The 12001-nt window shown below is 48.0% G+C and overlaps 1 protein-coding gene across 7 annotated transcripts in view; it reads right to left on the reverse strand.

The window, feature by feature from the left end:
• LOC148442170 (alanine aminotransferase 2) overlaps positions 1–12001 on the reverse strand; it is a 269352-nt gene that overhangs the window by 37308 nt on the left and 220043 nt on the right. For all 7 annotated transcript variants that reach the window (XM_088464138.1, XM_088464137.1, XM_088464136.1 and 4 more), the window contains 3 exons: positions 3931–4020; positions 2775–2883; positions 2534–2667 (listed from right to left, as the gene is read on the reverse strand). In XM_088464138.1, coding sequence (XP_088320264.1) covers positions 2534–2667; positions 2775–2883; positions 3931–4020 — 333 coding nt within the window. The remainder of the gene's footprint in view (positions 1–2533; positions 2668–2774; positions 2884–3930; positions 4021–12001) is intronic.

The following is a 12001-nucleotide window of genomic DNA, read 5'->3' on the forward strand; positions in this document are numbered from 1 at the left end:
CCCTAGTAAATCTTTAAAACTTAATTCTTATAGAATCTCATACAGGTCAAAAAGTGGAGTCAGAGTCACTGGCCCCGCCCCTGTGGATGAATCAACCAATCCGCACTCTGCATTTCTACGCAGCATGTCTGACGAGCTGTCAGTCTCTCTCTGTCTGCTCCATTACAGATTTACCTCCCTCCGAGCATGGAACGTACAATCACTCCAATTATTCCATGTACTGTACATTGCCCCTGTATTACATGCTCTGTAGATAAGAGAGCACCAGGGAACGTCAGGGTAAGTTGTGGATTACACAAGAGCTGACATGTCAGGAAAACGCCACAATAGGAGCTGATCTTATGGGACGGAACATAAGGGAGCAATATGGTGACCTGGGGATATAGCGGCTGGGCAATGTAATAATGAGGGAGGAGTCTAGTCTGGGTATAGAGTAGGGGGTGGTCACAGAGCACAGGGCGAGGAGGGGCCTAGTCTGGGTATAGAGTAGGGGGTGGTCACAGAGCACAGGGTGAGGAGGAGCCTAGTCTGGGTATAGAGTAGGGGGTGGTAACAGAGCACAGGGCGAGGAGGGGCCTAGTCTGGGTATAGAGTAGGGGATGGTCAAAGAGCACAGGGTGAGGAGGGGTCTAGTCTGGGTATAGAGTAGGGGGTGGTCACAGAGCACAGGGTGAGGAGGGGTCTAGTCTGGGTACAGAGTAGGGGGTGGTCACAGAGCACAGGGTGAGGAGGGGTCTAGTCTGGGTACAGAGTAGGGGGTGGTCACAGAGCACAGGGTGAGGAGGGGCCTAGTCTGGGTATAGAGTAGGGGGTGGTCACAGAGCACAGGGTGAGGAGGGGTCTAGTCTGGGTATAGAGTAGGGGGTGGTCACAGAGCACAGGGTGAGGAGGGGCCTAGTCTGGGTATAGAGTAGGGGGTGGTCACAGAGCACAGGGTGAGGAGGGGCCTAGTCTGGGTACAGAGTAGGGGGTGGTCACAGAGCACAGGGTGAGGAGGGGTCTAGTCTGGGTATAGAGTAGGGGGTGGTCACAGAGCACAGGGTGAGGAGGGGTCTAGACTGGGTATAGAGTAGGGGGTGGTCACACAGCACAGGGTGAGGAGGGGCCTAGTCTGGGTATAGAGTAGGGGGTGGTCACACAGCACAGGGTGAGGAGGAGCCTAGTCTGGGTATAGAGTAGGGGGTGGTCACAGAGCACAGGGTGAGGAGGGGTCTAGTAGGGGGTGGTCACAGAGCACAGGGTGAGGAGGGGTATAGAGTAGGGGGTGGTCACAGAGCACAGGGTGAGGAGGGGTATAGAGTAGGGGGTGGTCACAGAGCACAGGGTGAGGAGGGGTATAGAGTAGGGGGTGGTCACAGAGCACAGGGTGAGGAGGGGTATAGAGTAGGGGGTGGTCACTGAGCACAGGGTGAGGAGGGGTACAGAGTAGGGGGTGGCCACAGAGCACAGGGTGAGGAGGGGTCTAGTCTGGGTATAGAGTAGGGGGTGGTCACAGAGCACAGGGTGAGGAGGGGCGTAGTCTGGGTATAGAGTAGGGGGTGGTCACAGATCACAGGGTGAGGAGGGGTATAGAGTAGGGGGTGGTCACAGAGCACAGGGTGAGGAGGGGTATAGAGTAGGGGGTGGTCGCACAGTACAGGGTGAGGAGGGGTATAGAGTAGGGGGTGGTCACAGAGCACAGGGTGAGGAGGGGTATAGAGTAGGGGGTGGTCACAGAGCACAGGGTGAGGAGGGGTATAGAGTAGGGGGTGGTCACAGAGCACAGGGTGAGGAGGGGCGTAGTCTGGGTATAGAGTAGGGGGTGGTCACAGAGCACAGGGTGAGGAGGGGTATAGAGTAGGGGGTGGTCACAGAGCACAGGGTGAGGAGGGGTATAGAGTAGGGGGTGGTCGCACAGTACAGGGTGAGGAGGGGTATAGAGTAGGGGGTGGTCACAGAGCACAGGGTGAGGAGGGGTATAGAGTAGGGGGTGGTCACAGAGCACAGGGTGAGGAGGGGTATAGAGTAGGGGGTGGTCACAGAGCACAGGGTGAGGAGGGGTATAGAGTAGGGGGTGGTCGCACAGTACAGGGTGAGGAGGGGTATAGAGTAGGGGGTGGTCACAGAGCACAGGGTGAGGAGGGGTATAGAGTAGGGGGTGGTCACAGAGCACAGGGTGAGGAGGGGTATAGAGTAGGGGGTGGTCACAGAGCACAGGGTGAGGAGGGGCGTAGTCTGGGTATAGAGTAGGGGGTGGTCACAGAGCACAGGGTGAGGAGGGGTATAGAGTAGGGGGTGGTCACAGAGCACAGGGTGAGGAGGGGTATAGAGTAGGGGGTGGTCACAGAGCACAGGGTGAGGAGGGGTATAGAGTAGGGGGTGGTCACAGAGCACAGGGTGAGGAGGGGTATAGAGTAGGGGGTGGTCACAGAGTGCAGGGTGAGGAGGGGTATAGAGTAGGGGGTGGTCACAGAGCACAGGGTGAGGAGGGGCCTAGTCTTGGTATAGAGTAGGGGGTGGTCACAGAGCGCAGGGTGAGGAGGGGGTCACTTACGACGATGGAGTCGCTGGCTCCGGTGGAGAGATAGATATTGTCCGCGCTGGAAGGGATCCCGCCGTCTCTCCGCTCTATGTACTTAGCTACGTCCTGGCGGATTAGCTCTATACCCTGGCTGGCGCTGTATGACCCTGTAATAGACAGAGATTAATGCTCCAGTACACAACCCCACCAACATGTATGTAGCATGTACAGTATTAGCGTGTCAGCTATCCGCTCACCCCTCGCCGCCACTCACCGATGCTGTTGCCTCCGCACGCCTGCAGGATACGCAGCGCCTTCTGTTTCACATCATCAGGGAACTTATTGTCATTCAGAAGCTCCGGGAACAGGCAGATGGCAGTGACCTGGGAATACAACCAGCGCCGAGGTTATAGGGGGCACAGACTTACCCCCAGGGGGCACAGGCTCACCCCCAGGGGGCACAGGGGGGGGGGGGTGACAGGCAGATGGCGGTGACCTGAGGAATATAACCAGTGCTGAGGTTATACGGGGCACAGACTTACCCCCAAGGGGCACAGACTCACCCCCAGAGGGCACAGGCTCACCCCCAGAGGGCACAGGCTCACCCCCAGGGGGCACAGGGGGGGAGTGACAGACAGATGAGGAATACAACCAGCGCTGAGGTTATACGGGGCACAGACTCACCCCCAGGGGGCACAGGCTCACCCCCAGAGGGCACAGGCTCACCCCCAGGGGTCACAGGGGGGGGGTGACAGACAGATGAGGAATACAACCAGCGCTGAGGTTATACGGGGCACAGACACCCCCAGGGGGCACAGGCTCACCCCCAGAGGGCACAGACTCACCCCCAGAGGGCACAGGCTCACCCCCAGAGGGCACAGGCTCACCCCCAGGGGGCACAGGCTCACCCCCAGGGGGCACATGGGGGAGGTGACGAGACGGTCAGGCCCGATAGAGGATAGAGAGTGGGGGGTGACAATCACAGACCCCTATATAGGGGGCTCTATGCCCTCCCACCCTCTGTCCTCTTATCACGGCTTATTACTTGTGGGTCTGTGAGTACTTGAATTCGGGGACATTTTAGGAGAGGAGAGGAGAGCGCCCGTGTGCAGACTCAGTGCGGCCTCCCTGCTCGCTGGAGGCACAGTACATTGGTGACAGAATCTACTGCGCATGTGCGGCTCTCCGGGAAAATGGCGCCAACACCTTATTCCCGAGGTGATCAGTACTGGCACCGCCATTTTACCAGTGATTTCTGCTGTTCTGCAGCGCTGGAGACTACAGACACGTCAGTATAACAATATATGGGTGCAGGGTGTGAGGTGTGAGCCACCACCACCAGATGGCAGCATCTTACACTGTCTACAGAGCACAAGCAGATGAGGTGAGAAGCCTGCCCCCGGTGGGTGTTGTGTGTATTACAGACTCACCTGTCTCAGGAAGGTGATTGGCTTCTGGCCCATGGCGTGAGCATCTCCAATATTAGCTTTAATGACCTCTGTAAACGGCTTCTTTACACCCTGAAAATACAGAACCGCCAGGATAACAGTCATCAATATAGTACAGCGTCACCAATATAGTACAGAGTCATCAATATCATACAGCGTTATATAGTATAGCGTCACCAATATAGTACAGAGTCATCAATATCATACAGCGTTATATAGTATAGCGTCACCAATATAGTACAGAGTCATCAATATCATACAGCGTTATATAGTACAGGGTCACCAATATCGTACAGCGTTATATAGTATAGCATCACTAATATAGTACAGCGTTATATAGTATAGCGTCACAAATATAGTACAGCGTTATATAGTATAGCGTCACCAATATAGTACAGTGTCATATAGTACAGCATCACCAATATAGTACAGCGTTATATAGTACAGCGTCACCAATATAGTACAGCGTTATATACTACAGCGTTATATAGTACAGCGTCACCAATATAGTAGGCGTTATATAGTATAGCGTCATATAGTACAGCGTCACCAATATAGTACAGTGTTATATAGTACAGCGTCACCAATATCGTGCAGCGTTATATAGTACAGAGTTATATAGTACAGCGTCACCAATATAGTACAGCGTTATATAGTACAGCGTCACCAATATAGTACAGCGTTATATAGTATAGCGTCACCAATATAGTACAGCATTATATAGTACAGCGTCACCAATATAGTACAGAGTTATATAGTACAGCGTCACCAATATTGTACAGCGTTATATAGTATAGCGTCACCAATATAGTACAGCATTATATAGTACAGAGTCATCAATATCGTACAGCGTCACCAATATAGTACAGCGTTATATAGTATAGCGTCACCAATATAGTACAGCGTCACCAATATAGTACAGCGTTATATAGTACAGCGTCACCAATATCGTACAGCATTATATAGTATAGCGTCACCAATATAGTACAGCGTTATACAGTACAGCGTCACCAATATCGTGCAGAATTCTATAGTACAGCGTTATATAGTACAGCGTCACCAATATCGTACAGCGTCACCAATATCGTGCAGCATTATATAGTACAGCGTCTCCAATATAGTACAGAGTTATATAGTACAGAGTCATCAATATCGTACAGCGTCACCAATATAGTACAGCGTTATATAGTATAGCGTCACCAATATAGTACAGCGTCACCAATATAGTACAGCGTTATACAGTACAGCGTCACCAATATCGTGCAGAATTCTATAGTACAGCGTTATATAGTACAGCGTCACCAATATCGTACAGCGTCACCAATATCGTGCAGCATTATATAGTACAGCGTCTCCAATATAGTACAGAGTTATATAGTACAGCGTCACCAATATAGTACAGCGTTACCAATATCGTACAGCGTCACCAATATCGTGCAGCATTATACAGTACAGCGTCTCCAATATAGTACAGAGTTATATAGTACAGCGTCACCAATATAGTACAGCGTTACCAATATCGTACAGCGTCACCAATATCGTACAGCGTTATATAGTACAGCGTCACCAATATAGTACAGAGTCATCAATACAGCACAGCGTCATTTAGTCCGCCGGTCTATAAACTGCATCCCTGTTTGAGTAACTGCACAGTACTACTTCTATTCTCCTGTGCTCTGGGTGTAATTCTCAGTATACTGTATGTTCTTACGATGTATGTATGAGTAACTGCACAGTACTACTTCTATTCGCCTGTGCTCTGGGTGTAATTCTTAGTATACTGTATGTTCTTACGCTGTATGTATGAATAACTGCACAGTACTACTTCTATTCTCCTGTGCTCTGGGTGTAATTATCAGTATACTGTATGTTCTTACGCTGTATGTATGAGTAACTGCACAGTACTACTTCTATTCGCCTGTGCTCTGGGTGTAATTCTCAGTATACTGTATGTTCTTACGCTGTATGTATGAGTAACTGCACAGTACTACTTCTATTCTCCTGTGCTCTGGGTGTAATTATCAGTATACTGTATGTTCTTACGCTGTATGTATGAATAACTGCACAGTACTACTTCTATTCTCCTTTGCTCTGGGTGTAATTCTCAGTATACTGTATGTTCTTACGCTGTATGTATGAGTAACTGCACAGTACTACTTCTATTCTCCTGTGCTCTGGGTGTAATTCTCAGTATACTGTATGTTCTTACGCTGTATGTATGAGTAACTGCACAGTACTACTTCTATTCTCCTGTGCTCTGGGTGTAAATCTATGTTTTTACGCTGTATGTATGAGTAACTGCACAGTACAACTTATATTCTCCTGTGCTCTGGGTGTAATTCTCAGTATTCTGTATGTTCTTACGCTGTATGAATGAGTAACTGCACAGTACTACTTCCCTTCGGTCTTCAGGGTGTAATTCTCAGTATACTGTATGTTCTTACACTATATGTATGAGTAACTGCACAGTACTACTTCTATTCTCCTGTGCTCTGGGTGTAATTCTCAGTATTCTGTATGTTCTTACGCTGTATGTATGAGTAACTGCACAGTACTACTTCTATTCTCCTGTGCTCTGGGTGTAATTCTCAGTATTCTGTATGTTCTTACGCTGTATGTATGAGTAACTGCACAGTACTACTTCTATTCTCCTGTGCTCTGGGTGTAATTATCAGTATACTGTATGTTCTTACGCTGTATGTATGAGTAACTGCACAGTACCACTTCTATTCTCCTGTGCTCTGGGTGTAATTCTCAGTATTCTGTATGTTCTTACGCTGTATGTATGAGTAACTGCACAGTACTACTTCTATTCTCCTGTGCTCTGGGTGTAATTATCAGCATACTGTATGTAATTACACTGTATGTATGAGTAACTGCACAGTACTACTTCCCTTCGGTCTTCTGGGTGTAATTCTCAGTATACTGTATGTTCTTACGCTGTATGTATGAGTAACTGCACAGTACCACTTCTATTCTCCTGTGCTCTGGGTGTAATTCTCAGTATACTGTATGTTCTTACGCTGTATGTATGAGTAACTGCACAGTACCACTTCTATTCTCCTGTGCTCTGGGTGTAATTCTCAGTATTCTGTATGTTCTTACGCTGTATGTATGAGTAACTGCACAGTACTACTTCTATTCTCCTGTGCTCTGGGTGTAATTATCAGCATACCGTATGTAATTACACTGTATGTATGAGTAACTGCACAGTACTACTTCTATTCTCCTGTGCTCTGGGTGTAATTCTCAGTATACTGTATGTTCTTACGCTGTATGTATGAGTAACTGCACAGTACCACTTCTATTCTCCTGTGCTCTGGGTGTAATTATCATAATACTGTATGTTCTTACACTGTATGTATGAGTAACTGCACAGTACTACTTCTATTCTCCTGTGCTCTGGGTGTGATTCTCAGTATACTGTATGTATGAGTAACTGCACAGTACAACTTATATTCTCCTGTGCTCTGGGTGTAATTATCAGTATACTGTATGTTCTTACGCTGTATGTATGAGTAACTGCACAGTACTACTTCTATTCTCCTGTGCTCTGGGTGTATTTATCAGTATACTGTATGTTCTTACGCTGTATGTATGAGTAACTGCACAGTACTACTTCCCTTCGGTCTTCTGGGTGTAATTCTCAGTATACTGTATGTTCTTACGCTGTATGTATGAGTAACTGCACAGTACCACTAATATTCTCCTGTGCTCTGGGTTTAATTCTCAGTATACTGTATGTTCTTACGCTGTATGTATGAGTAACTGCACAGTACTACTTCTATTCTCCTGTGCTCTGGGTGTAATTCTCAGTATACTGTATGTTCTTACACTGTATGTATGAGTAACTGCACAGTACTACTTCTATTCTCCTGTGCTCTGGGTGTAATTCTCAGTATACTGTATGTTCTTACACTGTATGTATGAGTAACTGCACAGTACTACTTCCCTTCGGTCTTCTGGGTATGCATTCGGCAGCATGGCACAGTTATCTATGTCCCCTGATTGAGCTGCATGTACAGCCGATGGGGGATATTGTTATAGTCCTGCGGGAATGTGCATCATTAGTCGTTCTATACATAAAGACTGGATGATATTAATGATAGATCGTTATCGTTCAGTTTTATTGTATAGTGTGTATGCCTCATGAGGCACAATGATCCCTATGGTTACATGTATTAGTATCATGTCCCTGCATTGGGTATAAGGCACAATGACCCCTATGGCTACATGTATTAGTATAATTCCCTGCATTGGGTATAAGGCACAATGATCCCTGTGGCTACATGTATTAGTATAATTTCCCTGCATTGGGTATAAGGCACAGTGATCCCTATGGCTACATGTATTCGTATAATTTCCCTGCATTGGGTATAAGGCACAGTGATCCCTATGGCTACATGTATTACTATCATTTCCCTGCATTGGGTATAAGGCACAGTGATCCCTATGGCTACATGTATTCGTATAATTTCCCTGCATTGGGTATAAGGCACAGTGATCCCTATGGCTACATGTATTAGTACAGTATAATGTCCCTGCATTGGGTATAAGGCACAATGGCCCTCATTCAGAGCCCTACGCTCTGAGCAGAGCGCACGCTCTGAATGAGGGCCGGGCTCCATTTTCATGGAGCGTCCTCCTGGACGCTCGTATAGCTGTGGGTCACCACCCACAGGCTATACGAGCGTGCATTTTGATGGTCGCGATGGTCGAGACCATCGCGACCATCGAATTTGCGAGCCGGAGCCTGCGGTTGAGGTTTTCAACCGCAAGCTCCGGAGTGATTTTGGCTCAATCAGAGCCAAAATCACTCCCACTGACATCACTAGTGATGTCAGTGGGCCGGCTTCTGACGGGAGGCGTTCCCGTGGGAACGCCCCAGTCAGGGAGGCACGCCCACCAAAGGGGGCGTGCTGTCAATCAACATTGACAGCACGCCCCCTTTGATCGGACACAACGAGCGAAGGACTTTCCTTCGCTCGTCGCGTCTGGCGCATGCGCACGACGGAGCTCCCTCCGTCGTGCGCATGCTCAGTCCATAACATCGACCCACTTGCGAGCGGACAGCCGCTCGCGAGTGGGTCTGAATCAGGCCCAATGATCCCTATGGTTACATGTATTATTATCATTTCCCTGCATTGGGTATAAGGCACAATGGCCCTCATTCAGAGCCGTTCGCTATTTGTGGTCGCTCGTTTAAAAACAAGGGGTGGCTATTCAAATGATCCGTACGCACATTGCAGTCTGTTGACACCTCTAAGTCTGAACGAGCGAGCAAAACATACGCTCGTTTATTTGTTAAAAACGCCCCCTGGCCGCTCGCATCCTACGTCATGTCCGCTATTTATTAGATTAATCGAGTACATCGACCAGCGTATGAACTGCTCGCTATTCTTGTGGTTGGTGTTTGCTACCACAAATTTGCGAGCAGTTCTGGCTATAAAATAACCCAGTGACGTGGTCACTGACGCTGCTGTTTTAAATATGCACACCCATAAAACGCCCGTTTTGACCTTTAAGCACGCCTGCGTTCGGATCTCCACTCCCCATTTTCAAGCACCTTCCCCTGTTACCACCCACATACGCCTCATTCTGTCACTCAAAATAGCAGGCACTCGCTATATTGCGTACCAACGATTTTCGGCCGCACTGACTGGTTCGCGCATGCGTACTAAAAACCGTACGCATGCGCAGATGTGCAAACATCGCTCGGAACGAGCGTACTGCCGCTAACGAGCGGCTCTGAATGAGGGCCAATGATCCCTATGGTTACATGTATTAGTATCATTTCCCTGCATTGGGTATAAGGCACAATGATCCCTATGGCTACATGTATTAGTATCATTTCCCTGCATTGAGTATAAGGCACAGTGACCCCTATGGCTACATGTATTACTATCATTTCCCTGCATTGTGTATAAGGCACAATGATCCCTATGGCTACATGTATTAGTATAATGTCCCTGCATTGGGTATAAGGCACAATGATCCCTATGGCTACATGTATTAGTATCATTTCCCGGCATTGTGTATAAGGCACAATGATCCCTATGGCTACATGTATTAGTATCATTTCCCTGCATTGAGTATAAGGCACAGTGACCCCTATGGCTACATGTATTACTATCATTTCCCTGCATTGTGTATAAGGCACAATGATCCCTATGGCTACATGTATTAGTATAATGTCCCTGCATTGGGTATAAGGCACAATGGCCCTCATTCAGAGCCGCACGTTAACAACAGTACGCTCGTTCCGAGCGATGTTTGCACATCTGCGCATGCGTACGCTTTTTAGTACGCATGCGCGAACCAGTCAGTGCGGCCGAAAATCCTTTGTACGCTATATAGCGAGTGCCGGCTATTTTGAGTGACAGAATGAGGCGTATGTGGGTGGTAACAGGGGAAGGTGCTTGAAAATGGGGAGTGGAGATCCGAACGCAGGCGTGCTTAAAGGTCAAAACGGGCGTTTTATGGGTGTGTATATTTAAAACAGCAGCGTCATTGACCACGTCACTGGGTTATTTTATAGCCCGAACTGCACGCAAATTTGTGGTAGCAAACACCAACCACAAGAATAGCGAGCAGTTCATACGCTGGTCGATGTACTCGATTAATCTAATAAATAGCGGACATGACGTAGGATGCGTGCGGCCAGGGGGCGTTTTTAACAAATAAACGAGCGTATGTTTTGCTCGCTCGTTCAGACTTAGAGGCGCGTACGGATCATTTGAATAGCCACCCCTTGTTTTTAAACGAACGACCGCAAATAGCGTACGGCTCTGAATGAGGGCCAATGATCCCTATGGCTACATGTATTAGTATCATTTCCCGGCATTGGGTATAAGGCACAATGATCCCTATGGTTACATGTATTAGTATCATTTCCCTGCATTGGGTATAAGGCACAATGATCCCTATGGCTACATGTATTAGTATAATGTCCCTGCATTGGGTATAAGGCACAATGATCCCTATGGCTACATGTATTAGTATAATGTCCCTGCATTGGGTATAAGGCACAATGATACCTATGGCTACATGCATTAGTATCATTTCCCTGCATTGGGTATAAGGCACAATGATCCCTATGGCTACATGTATTAGTATAATGTCCCTGCATTGGGTATAAGGCACAATGATCCCTATGGCTACATGTAGTTTCTAAAAAGTATCAGTGTGTTTTCATCACCAAATAGATCTTACTAACTGCTTTGGGCTCATTTACATTTGGATGTAAATCAGGTTTATGACACGTCCCTCAGATGTAGCAGTACATGCCTATCACATGTATGACACGCCTCCCAGATGTAGCAGTACATGCCTATCACATGTATGAAATGCCTCTCAGATGTAGCAGTACACGCCTATCACATGTATGACACGCCCCTCAGATGTAGCAGTACACACCTATTACATGTATGACATGCCCCTCAGATGTAGCAGTACACGCCTATCACATGTATGACACCTCTCAGATGTAGCAGTACACGCCTATCACATGTACGACACGTCCCTCAGATGTAGCAGTACACGCCTATCACATGTATGACACACCCCTCAGATGTAGCAGTACACGCCTATCACATGTATGACACGTCCCTCAGATGTAGCAGTACACGCCTATCACATATATGACACGTCCCTCAGATGTAGCAATACACGCCACTGTAACGCGCGCTCATAGGTGCTGCTGTCACACTCTCCCTGACATGCTTTTTCAAATGTAGGCAAGTGTGGAATAAACCCAGAGACTTAGATACACCTGACGGTCATTACTCACACACACAGCCTGTAACATGGGAGCTAGGAGCTGACCGGCTCATACATGGTGCTATCACACTCTCCCTGACAGGAGGACAGTACGGTGTACAATGAGAGGACTCTCCACTTCCTATATACACATACAGGGTGGAATACATGACACGGGCGCTCAGGTAAGGGATTAATAACCGGAGGAGCAGCAGGGGGGGGGGACAAAGGGGAGACCAGTAAACTTTGATCTCTGCCCCTGTACCCAGTGCTTCATCAGAGGAATTCCTGCGTC

The sequence above is a fragment of the Taudactylus pleione genome, unplaced genomic scaffold (assembly GCF_031769625.1).
Source record: "Taudactylus pleione unplaced genomic scaffold, aTauple2 ptg001597l, whole genome shotgun sequence".
Taxonomy (NCBI): domain Eukaryota; kingdom Metazoa; phylum Chordata; class Amphibia; order Anura; family Myobatrachidae; genus Taudactylus; species Taudactylus pleione.